The 19,355-nt window shown below is 51.6% G+C and overlaps 1 protein-coding gene across 1 annotated transcript in view; it reads right to left on the bottom strand.

Annotated features, from left to right (window-relative positions):
* Positions 1-19,355, bottom strand: part of aff2 (AF4/FMR2 family, member 2) — a 138,037-nt gene that overhangs the window by 13,635 nt on the left and 105,047 nt on the right. The window contains exons 9-10 of the mRNA XM_029257307.1: positions 17,952-17,989; positions 848-1,007 (exon numbers count right to left, since the gene is read on the bottom strand). Of these exons, the coding sequence (XP_029113140.1) occupies positions 848-1,007; positions 17,952-17,989 (198 nt within the window). The remainder of the gene's footprint in view (positions 1-847; positions 1,008-17,951; positions 17,990-19,355) is intronic.

The following is a 19,355-nucleotide window of genomic DNA, read 5'->3' as shown; positions in this document are numbered from 1 at the left end:
TGAATGAAACAACACGGTCCGTCCTCTGTGATTCTCTTAATGATAGTAAGTACTCCAGAACAGATACTGAGGGTGACACTGGACTATGGAATAAACTCCGGAAATGACACGATTAAATGAATTTAATTTAAATAAATGGCGCAGCGGATTTGGCCGGATCCTACTCTCTGGTGGGTCTGGGGTTTGACTCCTGTTTTGGGTGCCTTCTAATGGATTAGAGTCCCATTCTGGGTGTGCCTCTCTCCCTCCAGCCTTGCGCCCTGTGTTGCTGGCTTAGGCTCCGGCTTGCCGTGGGACAAGCGGTTTCGGCCAGTGTGTGTGTTTAAATAAATTAAGTTTTCAATTTTCAAATTAAATTTTTAATTTAAAGCTTGGTTACCAGTGTATTCGGTCCGACTTAATTTGATATCCGTGTCCATAAGAAGCAATCTTCCACTCGTCTGCCCAGAGAGGACTTTTGGGTTGGGCTACACTCCCATGCCCTTATGGAACAGAGTTGGGGATTCAAACTAAGTACCAGTAGCGAGTTAATGAATTAGCACCACTGAGACCCTGGGACGGTTTATGTGACAAGGCAGAGGGGTGGCGCCCAGTAAAGTGGTGTCACCCAGTCAAATAAGGTCTGGCACCCTCTAATCAGGGCTTAAATGGTCGAAAACTAAATGACAATTAGTAATTAATCAATCATTTATTTGTCACTTTTCTCCAAAACTACTAACGCTGATTTACCCTTTTACAAAGCAAGGTAATAAAGTTCCCTTTATGGGAACTACAGCAGGAGTGAGATTCAAGCCCAGATCTTTCCAGTGAAAGGCAGCAGCTCTAGCCACTACGCCCCCTGCTGTACCTCGGGCGTGGCCGTTCGGGAAGCCGCGTTCGCCTCGCTGTCGCTGGAGCTGCTCTCGCTGTCCGAGTCGGACTCTGAGCTGCTCTCAGACTCGCTGGAGCTGCCCGAGGCGCCGCTGGAGTGACCGGGTTCGGTGCTCCGAGCCACTGGTCCGGGGAGGCTGAGGACATGAAGGTGGGGGTGAGAGAGAGAGAGAGAGAGAGAGAGAGAGAGAGAGAGAGAGAGAGAGAGAGAGAGAGACAGTGTGTGTTATATATGAGCGTTTCTCTTTCTGTGTTTCCTGCTGGGCTCCCGCATCCAAAGATGCCTCGCTGCCATTTCTGTCGCTATGCTATCAGCATGTCAGGGCAGTGTGGATGCTGCCCCCGCTGGGTTTGCTGTTCCAGGCCCTCTGGGCCATCGCCCTTTTCTACCCCCCAGCTGTCCTCCCTTTCAAGCACAACCCCGGTAACACAGGAGCCGCCGAGGAGTGGGGCGTACCCTGCTTGCTGTCAGCATTTTACCACAATGAGATGGCTGGGAACTGACGTGCCTGTCGTGTGAAAAGTGCCACGGTTCCGCATCATGTCGATAGACCTTTCACCTCGGCGACAGCTTCGACCTGCGACCGCCATCCCGTCGTGCCCTGCCGACCCCCCCCGCTCCATAGTCGCGCACACTAGTCGTCCCCAGGGCCACGCCATGAACTGGAGTGTGTCACAGCAAACCACCACGATGAGAAACCCTTGTGGCCTTTTTCCTGATGGGACTTATAATGTGAAGTTAGTACACCATGCTACTTACACTGATTTACCCGTTTATACAACAGGGTAATCTTTACTGTGTCACTTCAGGGTTAGTACTTTGACCAAGGGTGATATAGCAGGAGGTGGGATTCAAACCCTGGATCTCCACATTGCAAGAGGACAATCCTATCCAGGACGCCACTACAAAGAGTGACAGCTGACTCTCGGTGATCTTGGACGAGGGTGAGAGATTAAGAAATGAAGATAATATTGTGGGCTGAGATGATCTCTTGGTGTCGCGAAAGCAAACGGCGCAAAAGGCTGCAGTGTGACGACACACCCTGCGGCTCCATGGCAACAAAGCAGGAAGCAGCTGGTAGCGTAGTGGTTACAACTACTGCTTTGGAACCTGAAGGTTAGAGGTTTAAATCCCATTTCCATCCTTGAACAAGGTACTTACTTTAAACTGCTCTGGTAAAAATTACCCCGATGTACAAATGGGTAAACAACAGTAAGTAGCTTAACATTGTAAGTCACTTTGGAGAAAAGCATCAGCTAAATGAATAAATGTAAACTGTTCATCATCCAAATGACAGCTATGTTCATCTTATTAGTCTCTGAAACATATTCACACATTATATTAGTGCACTGGTTTGTATATTTACTATTATTATTATTATTATTATTATTATCATTATTCTAGGTGGCTTAATGACACAGGAGCAACAGATTTTATATTCACTGTTATTGTCAGGAAACCATACTGAGCTCTTTACATATTTCAGCCTTAAGTCGCTGGTATAGATATGAAGAGCCTCGGGGGGAGCAGAACCTGCTCTGGTCGTCTTCCAGCAGGAGTCCTCGACCACAACCGTCTATGCGCCCAAAACAACACTTTGCTTCTGCAGTTGCCAAAATAATAAGTCGCTTTACATTAAAACGCACAACAAGTCCATGGTTTATGAAATCCAGTGTAAATATATATATAGAATATTACAGGCAGTGTGGATGTAAAAATGTGTGTGAAAATACAAAGACAGTTTCTCACACACACACACACACAGACACGCGTGAGCCCTACTTTAAACACACTTAATTACATCTGGCCTCCCTTCCTCTGAACAATCCCGCATCGATTCGCTCTGAATTACTGCCGATTCAGCGGAGCTGGACGCCGCCCCCACCCTCATGGCCCACCAGCCAGTACGGGCACTGCAAATCCAATAAGTAAATAAAATAATCATATTTAGAACTATTTATGCCATTAATATATGATGGCAATTGGTTATGCGGTTTTAAAGGCTGGGCAATGAAGGAGGAATACGATAAACGGTGTAAATTCCCCAGATGATGGAGAAAATGGAAAAAATTTATCTGGGGTGGGTGGAGTCGGAGGGAGCTCTGCCTTGCCGACTCTCCAGGCGGCGAGCACATAACCGGACCTGACCAAGGCGACTGAGTCGAGTACAACTGATTGATTTTTAACTGTCTGCTCCCGCTTGCACCGGCACTCCAATTCCATGCAAGGACGCCAGCGAGGCGTGTCGGGCTGAACCGAACCGAACCAAACCGAGCCGCACCAGGTTAGCGGCACTAGAGAGTGATGCACACCGGCGAGGCCAGTTGGCGACAGGGACGATTCCTCCCCGTGTTTCAGGGCTTATTAACCTAGATTCCTAGATGCCGCCAGGAGACGCCTGGTACCCAAGATGGCCAATCGCCACCGTCACCAGCATCGAGTTTGCCGAAGGCCGCGCCGCTCCCCGCATTCATTTCCTGTTTGTTTGTAGCTCCCAATTATTTAAACATCTGAAGCTGGCGCGCGGCCCATTCTCCCCGAAACACATCCCCCCCCCCATCCCCTCGGTTCAACTGTCGAAGGCCAGAGCCGCCACGCTTCCTCTTCAATAAAGTTTCGTCCTTAATTATAGATGAAAAAATTCGGCGGCGGGCGGCGCGGGACCGACCCTTCTCCGCGCTCTCCACGCGCTGTTTGATTTCATTCCCTCCGATAGCCTGCGTCTGATTTCCATTTCCCGCTGCCGCGTCGCCGTGTCAATAGCGCCGGTCGCGCTTGCACCTCTTCCGTCTAAACTCCCGTTTCAATAAAGCGAGAGGGACCGATTCCCCCCCACCCCGGAGGACCTACACATACAGACGGTCGTGGTTATATTAGCAAAAGCAGGATGTGTTCTTGTGTGTGTTGGTGTCCCTCTGACAGACAGAATGGGGGGGTGAGATGGAAACAGAGGGTGATGGGAGCTGGGGGGGCAGACGTAGTGCTGCAGACTTGTCATCCATAATTTATGCGTCCTCAGCCAGCCCCACCACATTATTAAATGATCTTCAGCGTGCCGCACGCTCTATTATTTTTCTAAATCACCCCAAAGAACGATGTGCCGCGGATTCGGAGAAACGATAACGCTCGTCACCGCCCCCCCCCCAAAACGCAATAAACCATTTAATTGATTCAATTATTGGGTGGCGGCGTGCGACACCGCAGCGGGGGCCCCTTCCGAGGGATCCGTGTCGCCGCCAGCTTCCACATCAGGCCCATTAGGCTCAGGAAAAGTAATCATGGCCCGCGGAGGCCCTCGGATCGATCGGCTGGTGCCGGCGGTGCCCTAACCCGCTTCCGGGCCCTACTGATGTGGGCGATGTTGAAAACACGGCCCCCTGGGGCCCTTTGGCTGCCGCGAGCACGCTGGGAATTACAGGGAGGGGATGAGAACCGACAAGAAACAGAAAGGTCACACGGAACTCTTTGTTTATTCGTTTATGTTTTTTATTTATGTCCTGTTTTTTGATTGGTTGGACCACCTGGCCGGTCTCTCTCAAAAACACACACACACATTGAAAGCAGTAACTCCTCTATTGGAGCGGACTGCCCACCGACACCACGTTTGTCATCAGGCTGCCACGGCAAGCGGTCCCGGCGAACGGTACGAACACACGGATCCCTCGCTCACCCTTTGCAGGGGGTCTTACTCGCCGGTTCAGCCTCCGCGCTCCGGCAGGCGCTCCAGTTCGACGCGGCATAAGTGATGCTTATCCCACAATTCACGTATGCCGCACTTTCAGACCTTCGTTGGGACCCTGTTGCCTCACTCTGTCCGCAAACCCTTTCCTAGACCAAGTCTGCGGACAAGTCTGGCTGTACTGTATCTGTTTACTATGGTACATTAATAAAAACAAACATACATTTGTTCCTCAACTTATGAACACAATGAGGGCTGGAAGTCTGTTCATAACTCATTTTGTCCATAACTCCAAATTCACTTTTAATCCCTAAATCAATAAATGACAACTAGTTAAGATGTCCCTCAATTTGGCTGCTGGTTAGGTTAAGTAAAGCTTTTTTATTTTCATATTTTTATCCAGAATACCAGGCCGCAAACTACGTTAAAATTAAACTAGTAAATCTAGTTCAGGTGACTGAAAGAAGTTTTACTGGATCCAGATTTTTGAGCAATTTGACCCATAAACATGGTCGGCGTTCCTCACCTTGTTATGGAACACCAGACGCGAGCTATAAAAACCGTGGTACTGAGTTGGATTAAGGTGGTCCCTCAGTCCTATTCAAGCTGTGTGCTCTTTACTGCCATCTACTGGCTTGGAGGATGATTTACAGGTTTAAATACAATTTTAATTTTGCTATAAAACAACATTTTTGTAAAGGGATAAGGGCGGAAAATGACGCTGAATATAAATGAGTAAACCGAAAAATGTTTACACCTTTCAAAACGCGTAATTCGTCTTGTAAGATGCGGGGCGACTGTAGCAAACTCGAAAATAAATCGTGACAGCAAGGGGCGGCAGAAGAGCTCGAGGAGGCTGCTTAACCTGGAATTGCTTCAGTAAAACACAGGGCTGTATAGAGGGGTACGGTGTAAAAGCGGATTAAATAGAGCCTCGGCAGAGAAACTCAATAAAAAGGGATGCGCTGGAGTTCAGGCAAAGTTCAAGCATTCGGGACCAAACTCTTTCTGAGCGCTTATAGATTTGAGAGTTCGGAGCAGCAGAGCCCTCGTCCTGGCACGCACCAGATGTCCTGGCACGTCAAGCGCGCGGTCCGACCGCCCGTCGCATGGATGATGGGTACCCGCACCGGGCCTTGTCCGGGTTCCGTTCCATATGGAGAGGTGATACGTGAGGTCGGACTCCTGGGAAGCGCACGTTTTTCATCTTTCGCGGTAAATTATGAAATGTTGTCATTCACGTCACAGCGAAAGGCCCAAATCCAAGCTGACGGCGAGAGGCACCGGGTCTCAGCATGACTGCTTTGTCGGATATAAAACCCTGCTGCATCCATCAACTGGGGGACTATCTGCTGTTACGCATCCAGTAAATCCACAGGCTATGGTGGGGTTTACCTCCAGAGTCTTTGCGCTGACTCGCTCGGGGGTATGGTACCTGATTACTAAGGTACTCTGATTTACCACATGGACGTGTCAAATTAGATAGAGAAAAAGACCCTTGTGGTTGGAGAGTGGAGTCACTTACCGTGGTAGCAATCCAGAGATATGCAGCATCTGCTCATGTCACTAAATGTTGGAATATGCAGCTAAGGTGAACAAGCAGAGGGTCTTTGTGTGTGTGTGTGTGTGTGTGTGTGTGTGTGTGTGTGGTGGGGGTGCATACAAATAATCTAGCACACAAAAAAGCCAAAAAAAACTGTAGATGGTATGGAACAGCTTCCACTTATTCCAAGAAGCCAGTTACTGAGGCCGAACAGTGATCTCAAGAGGTTATGAGCACCAGTCAAATTAGAGATGCATCCTTGACATGAGAGAGAGACAGTTCCCTGATGTGGGCATTTACCTTGAACATATCTTCGTATTTGGGTGTGCGTGTTTGTGTGTGTGTATTGGTATGTATGTAAGTATTCTGCCTTCCTGCGATTAATAAAATATAGATATTTAATAATAATAAAAATAATAATAATAATAAGAAGAAGAATTTTTTCAATTTATTCATTCAGCTGATGCTTTTCTCCAAAGCTTCTCTTACAATGTCAAGCTACCTATAATTATTCCCCCATTTATACACCAGGGTAATTTTACCGGATCAATTTAGGACAAGAACCTTGCTCAAGGGTACGACAGCTGGAGGTAGGATTCAACCCTGTGGGTAAAAAAGCAGCAGCTATAACCACTGTGCTGTCATTACAATATTATTAACAATATTAATAATATGATAATAGATTAATCATATGTTAATAGATTAGATGGACACATTATTATCATTATTATTATTATTATTTCCATGAGTCCTCTGGAGCAGCAGACGCAAGCCAAACACGGGTGGATTAACGGACAACGTGTTACATCCGAGAGACGCACATCACCGCTGCTTTGGCCCGCGGGCTGCTCGTGTGCGGCACCTCGGCGTCGGGTCCGAGCGCCACCGTCCCCATCGATGGCCTCGCTCATCTCCGCAGCCGTCCTGCCTCTTTAAAAGCCGCGTCGATCGCATCTGTGTCGATCCATCGCTCTCTATATTTAATGGCAGCGACTTGGCTAAAGATGAATAATTGAGGGACAGAACATTAGGTGCCGCAAGCTCGGCCCACGAGGCTGCCGGTGCGTCTAAATATTGGGCCGAGCCGCACGACGCGCCGTCATTATCCCGAGCGGCGAGGGGGACCCAGCGAGAGGCCGCGAGGACACATTAGCACTAATGGCATTAATCACGGCAATGTTTGAGTTTATACTCCCCTGCTCTCCTATACCCCCCCCGTCCCCCTCCCTCGCTCTCCCCCGCTCCTCTCTCTGTATATATAAGAAAGTACACAAATGAAAAATGAATTTAATCGGACGTGACGCGAGTAGACAAGTGTGTTCTGACACAGGGCGAGAGAACATAAATTGGAAGGGAGAGTGAATCTGTAGAAAAACACATAAATAAATTAGGTGGAAATCTGGGGAGCGCCGCCTGCAATGTGCTGCCGAAAAGCCCGCGCGCGTCCCGTCTCATTATGGGAGCATCGCTCGGCCGCCGGTGGAGCCGCAACCCCCCTCCCCTCCCCTCCCCACCCCAGCCCACCCTCTCCCTTTCCCTCTTTCCCTCTCTGCATCTACGAGCAGCGGGAGACCTCAGCATCACGATGGCTCAGGGACAGGAGTGATGAGCACAAGTAGAGCCTGGAGCACCCTGGTCATTGGCACCAGGAGGGTTCACCACTCAGGCAGGTAAACCGCAGGCAATCAGCACCTTAACCACATTGTGTGCTCGGAATGACAGCGACCACAGAGAGACACACCTGGACAAGATTTAGGGACGACTGACCCACACCCCCAATCCTTTGGGTTCACATGCCCTGGGCTGCAGTCCTTCCATTGAGGGCAAAGCCATGTGGCATCTTCTCTCTAGCTGATGGAAGATGCCGTTGCGGGGCTGCGGTTAAAGCGAGCAGCTGGACTGCCTCCCAAGGAATGCACTCCAGCAGGTTAAAGGCTGCAGTTCCCATGAATGTCACCGTGCGGAAGACTCGGCCGGGATGTTCTGTGTGCCACCTGCCCTCACTCCCATCCACCTGACCACCACGGTCACAACCAACACGGTCAGCACCATGGAACGCCAGCTATCACCGATCGACCACAACGGTCACAGAGTCACTTTGAACAAATCCGACACGAGGCTCCTCAGGCAAACGCTGTGACGTGTGGCCTGTCACCTGTCTCTCAGCGATGCCCTTGGGACCGCCCTCACTAAGTGGTGCGGTCACTGCGTCGTCAGGGAATCTGCACCGGAAAGCTGATAAAGGTTTACTTTATGGCAGGAAATCAGCTTTTGGCTCCCGCTGAAATAAATCGGCCTCCCGACCGCAGGCTGACCTCTAGTGCTCGAGAAGCTTTGCCGGCACCTGGACCCGCAAGCAGGAGTGCTGGACTTTAGGAATTCAGTGACCATAGTAATACTGACCAGGTTTCTGCTCTTTTGCATTTGGGAACCAGAGCCTTTGAGCCACAGCACAGGTTGGCAAATTGATTCATCGAAGACGAAGGGTGAAAAAACACACGTCTAAAAAGTGGGTGCACAAACCGCGAAGGTGCGTGGTGCAAGATGACGGCAACTGAGTGCGGTCATAAAGTGGAGGTCAGAGGTCACAGGGTGGCAGTGTCATATATTGTCTGAGAGGTTTCATTGACCTCTCTCTCTCTCTCTCTCTCTCTCTCGCTCAACAGATGGCATGGTGGTTACAACTATTGCCCTCAGGTTCCCAGGTTTGAATCCCATCTCCTGCTGTAGTGCCCTTGATCGAGGTACTTACTGTACAACTGGTACAGTAAGAATGACCCAGTTGTATAAAGGGGTAAATCAGTGTAAATAGCGAAAAGCGTGAATTTACCTCTGTATGTATCTATCATGATCTAAATGATCACGGAGGACAAAGAGAGTCAACAGACCAAATACTTTGCATTTGTTCTGAAAATCTGCAGCGCCCTGCCTTTTGGGATGGAGAGTATCAAGCGGCACATCCACCATGGGGCAGGGGTGGACGGACACACACACACACACACACACACACACACACACACACACACACACACGGAGCAGGATGTTTGCATATGAGTTTAATAAGGCAGGGCCCCCGCCACGGTGTGGTATCGTTCCTCACCCCCCCAATAACCAACCCCCTGCAGCAAAGCTCTACTTCCATGGAAACAAAGTGCGGAATGTAGGTCACACACGGCGAGGGAATTAGCCACGCTCACCTTACACAGTGGGTGCAGAGTGCGTGTGTGTGTGTGCGCGCGCGTATCGGCACGCTCCGAGGCACGCATGCAGATGCTGTGCATGCGTGTAAGCGTGTATGTAAGGGGGGGGGGGACTGACTCATTGCCAGTCTGGCGCTTGTCCACTCATCTTCACACTGACGTCCTGCACATTTTTTTTTTGCCAACCCCACCCCCTGCTTATTTGCATCTATTTAAAAAAAAACAAAAAAAAAAAATCTCCCCAGTAAACCTTTGCACTTCGCCGATGTGCACGGCAAGATGAAGAGCAACGCACTGCTGTCCCCCCCCCCCCGACACACACACACACACACACACACACACACACACACAGAGCAGAGACGCACACACATCATTCCAGAAGAGCGGTGGGGCCCGGCCCGCCTGGAACGCGCAAGACATTAAAGTGAATGGAGAGCCGTGTCTTCTCGCCTCCTCACTTTGATAAGTATCTACAGGGATGTCATCTACAAGAAGCACTCCTGCTTGTACAAAAATATATATATATATATATATAACATATATAAAAAATTTTCTATAATTTTTATATCAGTCTGTCTGTTGCACACATGCTGGGTTTACTGGGAGCTCCTGAAACGGTGCTGCGGTGATTATAATAATCACAGCGCTAATCAATAAATGGACTCGCTCCCTTTTCCAGAACTAGAGTGACACATTTGTGAGCGACGGGTGTGACACCCCCCCCCCCCCCCCCCCCCCCATCAGCACTCCAAACTTTCATCATTTAACTGAATTAAAAAGTCCATTTTACATAAATACATGAAAAATGTACTTATTTCACTTATTGGTATCAAATAGGAATCTGGGATCAGTAACTATGAGTGGGGGTGCCATCATGGCACAGCAGGTAGCACTGGTGCATCACCACTCCTGTGTTTTGGGGTTGGATGTAGGTTTAATCCCTTTCAATCTGTGAAGAGCTTGAATGTCCTCCCAGTTTTTACATGGGTTCCTCCGGGTGCTCTGGTTTCCTCCCACAGTCCCAAGTCAAGCATTGCTGATGGACTGGTGACGTTAAATTGCCCTTCGTGTGAGCATGTGTGTGACTGAACAAGTGTGTGTGCGATTTTCCTGCGATGGAGCGGCATCTCGCCCACAGAGCGCCCTGTCTCATACCCTGTGCTTCCGGGATAGGCGCTGGACCACCATGACCCCGCACTGGACACAATGAACTCCTGATGACGGATGGATGGTACGAACAACTACTGAGCAGCAGGGTGAAAGTGGATATAGGTGGAAAGGACTAGTTAGCTGATGCTAACTAGCTAGTTGCGTGTTAAGAGTTAACGAACAAACACAGAGCTTTTGCTTCCGAAAGCATCGATGCGATTATGGCTTTTATTGAGCGAAATCAGAGCTGGAAGCCGAAGACTAGAGACGCGGCAGAGGAACCCCCCCCCCCCAACGCGGTGCAACGCGGCTCCCATCTTTCCCGCCAGCTGTCACATTTGACAAATTATTAAACATATGCGATAATTGCTAAGTGAAAAGATGTGACACCACACAGGGTAAATGACAGCGGTGGTGACAGTGATTGTCTTTTGTTGCAAAACTTTAAGACGCGAGCTAATTAATCCCCCCCCCACCGCCCCCGGCGGCAAATCGGAGAACGCGGTGACGGCCGAGTTGCCGACGGTAAAAAGGCCGCCATTTAGGTGCTCACTTTGTCGCGGGGGTGTTTCCAGCAGCCGCCTTCCGATCTTCTTCACAGCAAGGAACGCGAGCCAAGGAGAGCGCCCCCTATCTGCGGCCTGGTGTCCTTCACCCTCTCCATCCGGAAACGACGTCTCGCTAACGATGAAAATCGCAACTACTCATTCTCACTTAGCCGACCTTGTGTTTAGTTGGAGACGCATGACGGCGAGGCGCTCCTCTGACCGGTGCCCCCCCCCGAGTCATTTGCATATTTATTTCCATCAAGAGCTTCCCCCAGTGTTATTCCTGTCCCTCGACACAAGAGCGCCGGGTGTTTTTATGTAAGCGCTCCTCGCTGTAATTAAAGTCAGGTGGGTTGAACCGTCGCAAAAACAGTTTAAAGGCCTCCCGCGTGTATCGTGTCATTTATTAAACAGCCGAACAGGACCAGAATAAGCTCGCGATTTTGCGGTGATACGGTGATGCTGTGCGGACTGCGCTGGAGGAACTCCGGAACCGTTCCCGGTTCGAAGGGTCTCCTGCCGATGCGAAGCCACACGTTCTGATCTGTATGCGGATGCCCATCGTGTGGAAAATTCTGGATCGCGTGATTGCGGAGGAGGTAAATTCATCGCCCCGTCATCCGATTCCTCGGCCCTTCGGGTTCCGGTTTGTTCGAAACCTGCAAGTTTTTTCTACATTGAAGAAACGGCTGACAAGCTACGGCCGCCCGGATCGTTCGCCCCGTGGCGCGCCGATACGTTACGTAGCGCTGTCACGGCAACCGCTGGGAGGCCTCCGAGTTCCGGGGAAAGAGAAAAAACACAATTAATATGTGTGGCGGAGAGTGGCGGATTTATGCGGGAAGCGGCGCGGAGGCCTGACGGGGGAGGACCCGTAAAATACGCCGCCCTGAGTTTCCCGCAGCAAACGTTGGGCGACTGAGTGACACGCAATAAAAACAAATTCCGCTGAGTGTGACGGCGACGCGGAAAAGTGAAATATTTAGCTTAGCGGGCCATCGCGGAGCGGCGGGGGGGGAGGGGGGTGGCGGCTGACGAGACTGTGAAATTAAAATATGCGAGGATGCCTGGCGACGGGGCGCGGGTGGGAGAGCGAGATAACGAAGCCCGCTGCCGATGAGCCGCGACTGGGGGCGTGGCCTCCAGCTGTCCGTCAATGAACTGCAGCGTCGGAGCGGGGGATGGGAGGCTGTGGGTGTGGTTAGGGTTAGGGTTAGGGTTAGTCCAATAGACAACCGTATTCCGTCCACACGGGCTCAAGACCGGTTGAGGAAAACTGGCAGATCTGCTGTTAAAATGAAGCGAAACCAGAGCGCCTCCTTCAGGGGTACTGCAGGGGAGACACAGAAATGCTGCTTTTGCTTCATGGCCTCTTTCTCTCCTCTTCCTTCTCCATCTGCTTTGTCTTCTTTATCTACTGCTGCTCCTCTGTCCATCTACTCTTTGTCTTCTCTTACCCTACTCTTCCTCTACTCTTCATCTCCAGTTTCACTTGACTTCATCTACTTTTCCACTGCTTTTGTCTCATCTTCTTTACCTCTCCTCTTTATCTCTACTTTTACTCTTTCTTGCCTCACCCCTCGTCTCCATCTCTGCTCTACTCACCTGTACTCTTTGTCTGCTCTCCCCATACTCTTACCCTACTCTTCCTCTCCTCTTCATCTGTACTTTACTCTCTGCTCTCTTCCTAGTCTTACCCTACTTTCCCTTTCCTCATCTTGTGCTCTTCCTCTCCTCTTCACCTTTGCTCGACTCATCTCTACTGATTGTCTAATCTTCCCCTATTCAGACCCTATTTTTACCCTATTCTTCACCTCTGCTCGACTCATGTCTACTCATTGTCTACTCTCCTAATCGGACCCTACTCTAACCAGACTCTTCATTGCTGCTCTACTCATCCCTACTCTTCGTCTACTCTCTCCCTACTCAGAACCGACTCTTACCATACTCTTCATCTCTGCTCTGTCCATCTCCATTCTTTGTCTACTCTCCCCTTACTCAGACCCACTCTTCACTCGTACTGAGATGCGCAGAGCGGCCCTGTTCAGCTACTTGAGAAAGACCTGCATGCCGGAGCAGAAGGTGAACGTCGGTCTCCATCCACGCTCAGAGCCCCAACGTGCAACTGGAAATGAAGAAATTCGCCGGGAGTTTAGATAAGAAATATGGTTCTGGGAATTTTTTTTCCTCCACTGTAATCAAAGAAAGCAATTACTTCAGTGCTGATAATTAAAGCAGGACAAAAATAATTTGTGATTTGATTACAGGTTGGAGACTCTGCAGTGCGCAGAAATAACACTGCGCCAAAGTATAAATATCATATTTTCCGAGAAACAGAATTAAACGCTGATTACCGATTCATTATCGGTGAGGAGATACAACGTCCCTCTTATGTCTCTCACACACACGAGGGGCGCCCATGAGGGACACCCTGTGTTTTTGAACTGTCTCCTCGAATCCCCCGTAAATAGTGTAAAATGTCATCTTTTTACCTGTTTTTACCTGTTTAATACTAACTAACAGGTAAGTTGCCGAAGGGAACAACAGCAGCAACAACAACAGGCCTGAAGGGATGTGAACCCACCTCTTGATCATTAGATCAATCCCCCGAACCCCCCTGTCCGCGTGTCAAGTTTTACGCGCGACTTTGCCGGAAGTCTCAGCACGTCACCTTTTTAACGCCTGTGAAAGTGCAGCTTTGCTTTCGCGACGCCCCGTTCGTGCGTGTCGGAAGCGGGTCTTCACCGTACGCCAGCAGCGGCGCTAATGCCGTGTAAAATCGCGACACAGGTGCGATTCAGGTGAGATGGTAGCAGCTGGGTGGGGGTGGGCGAGGGTGGCGTCACACAACGGCGCGCCCCCTATTGTCAGCTGGAGTAATGAAGTCGACGGTAAACTCTTAGTGTGTGTCTAACATCGTGTGTCTCAGCGTGAAATGTGTAGTGTTTAGGTTCACATTAAAGACAGTGTAACACGTTTCCCACACTTCTTGAGTTTTTGACATTTTTTCCCCCAAACGTACTTACAGTGTTTGTACACTAAGCTACTTACACTGATTTACCCATTTACACAGCAGGGTAATTTTTACCGGAGCAATTCAGGGTAAGGAGCTGATCAAGGGTCTCGCAGCAGGAGTGGGATTCAAACCTGCTGCCTTTGATTGGAAGGTGATTCCCCAACCACTACGCCCCCTGCTGCCTCTGTCATGCAACTGTCACCACCAAGGCTGAGCTGAAAAGTTTGATGCCAATGCATTCTGGGAAAAGGTGGAGGGCACTGGGGTCCTGGGGAGGGAGCCGCACAGAGACCCCCTGGGGCAGGATCCTAGTCTGCGTGGTTAAGGGATTCGGTAACGTCTGTATCCGTATCAAAGTCGGAGAAACGTGACGAGAGAGGCGGCCCAGCTGCGTGGGAGTAGCGGCTGCCAAAGTGCTGAGCCGCCAGACACGCACACACAGACACACACGCACACACGCACACCACCTGATCCGACACACTAGCAGGAGGCACATCAATCAAAGCTCACTTTTCTCTGGAAATCAAATACGTCTGTGCTGACCCCCGGGGGACGTCGGCATCTTTCTGCTGTCACATTCCTGCTTCTCCACCCCATTACTACATTACCGACATAACAGCTTTGGATGGGTGTGTCTGTGTGTGTGTGTGTGTGTGTGTGTGTGTGTGTGTGTGTGTGTGTGTGTGTTATTCTCCAAAGTGACTTACACAGCTCGCAGTTGAATTGGTTCGTTCAGACGGCTCTTTGCCGAAGAAATGGGTCAAAATCCTCAAAGGTCCAACAGCAGTTTCCCTGCATGAGTTTGAACTGGAGCAAAAGTGTGACTGGAATTCTGGGCCAAAAACTAACTTGCATCACAGCTGCGCCCGTATGCGATTAGGAGAGTCGATAATCAATAGGCCGCGGCGTCCGGCTTCGGTCCTGCCATGTGAACGGGGTCACGTGATGAAGACGCCCAATGAAAGAGCTCACGTTACACATGGATGTTGCAGTTACATCTCACGCTGCTGGGCAGAGCTCTGAAGGTGCTGAGCAACGTGGTCCAGAGTCATGCGGAGACTTTAACCGCTTGGTTCAAGGAGGCGGCCGGGGGAGGGGGAGCTGGGCCCCATAACCTCACATACTCACACACCAAGGGTGTTTGCGATGTGGGGGGCTTCCATTAGCGACTCCTGCCACGACTACTCCAAGCGGGTCTTATCTCGAACTGGCAGGCGGGACGGCAGCGGAGCCGGTCGGCCTCGTTCCTCTCCGCCGTCCTCGAGCTGAGGCTGCGAGCTGATCCCCCTCGGGGGGGTCTGGTGGTAGTCGCCCCTAATCGTTCACGTCAGAGTGGACGGGGGACCCCGTTGCCTCCGGCGGGCGATGGAACCGACAACCACCGCGGTGGCTGTGTGGGGGGGGGGGGGGGTCGTGGGTTTGACTGGCCCATGTTAAGCCACCAGGGACCGTTTACACTGGGTGCGGGGGTGGAGTGGGGTGGGGGGCGGAGGGATTAAGGCTGTCTGTTATCAGCCTCTTGTCACGAGGGTACCCGGCGCTGCGGCAATTACCACCCGGCACACAGAATAGCTGGGGGGCACCACAGCCAGGGGGGTAATTAAAAACAGCTGCCTGTGCGGGAGGCGCGCACGAGCGAGCAAGCCAAGGGGGGCAATTACCCCTCTGCACCTCGAGTGCCCCGCCCCCCCCCACACACACACACACACACACACACACACACACACACTCACATGCGATTTGCACTCGACGAGAAACGTGTATCTCACATTACCGCGCAAAAGCGAGCGCTAATAAGCTGTAAAAGCGTAATTGAGCGCATCTCCCCGGCTCCGGGTGCTACCTAAGCATTGAAACCAGGCAGTGCCCCCCCCTTCAAGGGGGGGCACTTTTCACAAAGGAATATGTTTGTGCTGCATGTCCGCACGTGCCTCTATTACAAATAGGAGGAGAGGGACCCGCGGCGTGGCTGCGGCGTGGCTGCGGCGTGGGGGGCCGGTTGAACCGGGAAGCTGCGGGATGCCGAACCCCCGAGACGGTCACGCTGACCGTCCGGATCCTGGTCACGGGATGGAGGAGGGAGGGAGGTGTCAAACGTACCGCGAGAAGGTGGAACAAAGACAGCGGAGGGGTGTGTTGCACCCCCACCCCCCACCGGGCACATTTGGCGCTTGACTGCTCACACAGATTGGTATCGGCGACGGGTTGTCCGCACAGCTGAACTCAATACGCACATTTTCTCACCTTCCCTTCATAACATTTACTTCCCAGCACCTGCATTCCGTCGAGGCAATTTGCGATAACAGGAAGAGGAGGCGTGGCCTCGCAGAGCTCCTCATCCGGCGGCGCCAAGCGACGCATCAATCAACCGCGCACGACGTGCACGTTAGCGCCTTAAACCGTTTACCGTTTCGTCAATATCGCAGTGTGGCTGCTGGGGCGACATGCGGCCAATCTTTACGAGCTGGATTTACGGTTCGGTCGGAGGACCGATCTGTGATGGGAATGGATGGGATGGTCGGGATCGGGGTGGGGGTAAGATGGCAGAAGCCAATACCTGAGCCAATAGACACAAGAAAGACTCTGAGACAGGAGGGGTGTGGTTTACGTGGGGGAGTGGCCTATTGTGGGCGTGGTCTCGAATTGGTGGGAGCTAGCATGTAGAGGGGGGTGGTCTCGGATGGGCGCGGTCATCAACTCAGGTGTGATTGGAATGTTGTGCTCTGGACGGGTGTGGTCTGGACTGATGGTCCATAGGGGGTGCTGGGGGTGGTCAGTTCAGCTCCTGTTAACCAGCCCTGCAGAGTCTAAAAATAATCTATTAAAATAGCAAACGTACGGCGAAAACGAAAAAAAGGATTCATTAATTGTCTTTTCAAATATACCTTCGTCAGCAAAGAACCACTTATTTACCAACAAGCCCTCCTTGCTTCTCCGCCCACTACGGCACGCACCAATAGCACTGAGACAGGAAGGGCCTTATTAACATACGGCGGCTATCCGGCTCCGGGAAGCGGGCTTTCTCGTACGTCCCGAAAATTCACCAGGGCGTCCAGCGTATCGCTCGTGGTAAACCGAGGGAGTTCCAGCCAGTCGTGTAAATTACTCAAACTTCCCTTCCCCCAGCGCTGAGTGTCCCTCGAGGGCCTCCTTAGGCTCCGCCGTAATTCCACCTCCAAGTGCTTCGGCACCTGTGGGCGGCGGCCCGTGCCTTGAGGTGGGTTTCGTGTTCGCGACTTCATGCCACCCCCATCCTCGGAATGACTCGACACCTTTTTCCACTGCTCCCCAACCCCCCCAGCACCCCCACCCCGCCTCCAGCATCCAGAGGAAAGCATCATGTTTTGCTGGGGGCACCCCCTCCCCGTCCCCTACTCGCCCCCTCCCCAGCCAGAAAGACCTGAGGACCGTGTTCTTCAGCACGTCCTAATGAGATCTGTTCACAGACACTCCGGGCTGCCCCCCCATGCCGGAGGCTCTGAAATGTTTATGAATGATAAAAAAGTCATACGTGTATCCATTAATATTTATTCACGCATCGAGAGGCAACCTCGCTGATGGATTCTGGGCCGAGCGTTCGCGCGAGTGGGGAAAATTGGTCGAGCCCTCAGGTTAGATCACCCGCAGATCTGGCAATTCTATGGGAATAAATTGCTTATTTGAATTCACCGTGTTTCGCCCGCGTTCTCTTTTATTGTCCTGAATAAACAGCAGCCCGCGGCGCAGAATGCTGCGGATCGTGTTGGCCGGCCCTCCGGCGCGGCTCATTCCCATTCCGGACCCCTTGAGTGCGGGTGACTCCGGTGGGTTCGGACCACCTGAGGAACGTGAACTCAAGGGGGTTAGAGAGAGTTCGAGAGACGGACGCCGCGCGACTCGCGACCCCTCGCCGAGACGTCGCCGCGCTTCCCCAGCCAAAGTCAAAGTATGGGTGCTGGAACTTACCTCAGGGGGCCGCTTCCCGGCTTGGTCTTCTCAGCAGCCTGCGGACAGAACAGAACTCGGTCAACTTGGTCAAGGGTTCGAGCCGAATGGAGCCACTAACTACACAGAAAGGCAGAGACGGAAACATGCAGGAGTTTCGCTCGCTGACAACACACACAGAGGAACACACACTGACTCGCTCCCTCGCTTCACCTTCTGAACCGTTTTCCCTCGAACGTTGAAATCTAAATCATTAACAGAAGCAACGAAGTGCACGCCGGCAGATCAATCCCGGCAGCCCGCGGCACAAATAATTGATTCTCGTCATCCGGCGACCGGGTCCCCGTTGAGTTCCTAGTGGCTGGTGAATGTTTACAGGGTCTCATTCCCGTTCCCCGGTTGGCCCCTGACCTCCAGGCCCCGGGAGGTTCCGTCCAACCGCCTCCCATCCGACCTGCCACCGGAAATACCGGAGACCTTTATTTACACGCCGAGTTCTTGCATCTTTTGATCCGATCCCACGGTCCGTCGATAAGCCCGGAGAAAGACACCAGCGACTGGCGCCTGCAGGGGGGTCCTTTGCCGTCGCCATCAAAAACACCAGACTCCCAAAACAACCGCGCGGTCTGGGAAAAAACCCCACTCGACTGTTTTCTGTCACACCCGGCAGCACTTCACTGGAAAACGAGCTGATGGATCAAGGCAATCCGGACCGTTTCCAGTCAATTTGGCGGCTGCACCGAAGTGGGCGTTGACGCGTTGCCTTTGGACATCGGGACGCGATGGCAAAACATACCGGTGAGTGTCAGCTTCTTCAGAACCACGTTCATTTGATGGGGAGACTCGTGGAAGGGGGCTCAAAGACACGCAGCAGCCGATGGCATGCGGATAAAACTGCTGCCTTCGGGTCTGAAGGTTGTCGGATCCATTCTCGCCTACTGCTGTAGTACCCTTGAGAAGGGTACGTACCCGGAATTACACCAGTAAAAGCATCCAGCTGTAAAATGGGTAAATAACTGTGCTGTACAATGCTTAACGTTGTAAGTCCCTTTAGAATAAAGTGTCAGCTAAATGAATGAATGCAAATCCGGTAGGATATGGGGACCAGTCCCACCTAGAGCTTGGCCCCGAGTTTATCGCTGCAGCCATTGATCTGTGTACAGTCCATTTATCATTCATGAAAGGAGCCAGTGATCTTCACAGTATATTAGATGAAACAACCCAGATCATCTGTCAACGGTGCTCTTATTGCCGTTTCCCGCTCTGTGGGGATTTTTGGCTCCTTCGGTCCTCCTTGAATTCCACCGTTGCTAGGCAACACAGCTGGGGGGCCCCCTGTGACTGCCGGAGCGGGTCGCTCGCTCTGCCGAGCCGCTCAAACGGCCGGAGGTTTTCACGCTTCCAAAGCCGCCGCCCCACGAAGTC

This window comes from Scleropages formosus, chromosome 13 (genome assembly GCF_900964775.1).
Source record: "Scleropages formosus chromosome 13, fSclFor1.1, whole genome shotgun sequence".
NCBI classification, from domain to species: Eukaryota; Metazoa; Chordata; class Actinopteri; order Osteoglossiformes; family Osteoglossidae; genus Scleropages; species Scleropages formosus.
Note: the sequence above shows the minus strand (reverse complement) of the source record. Positions and strands in the feature narration are given on the sequence as shown.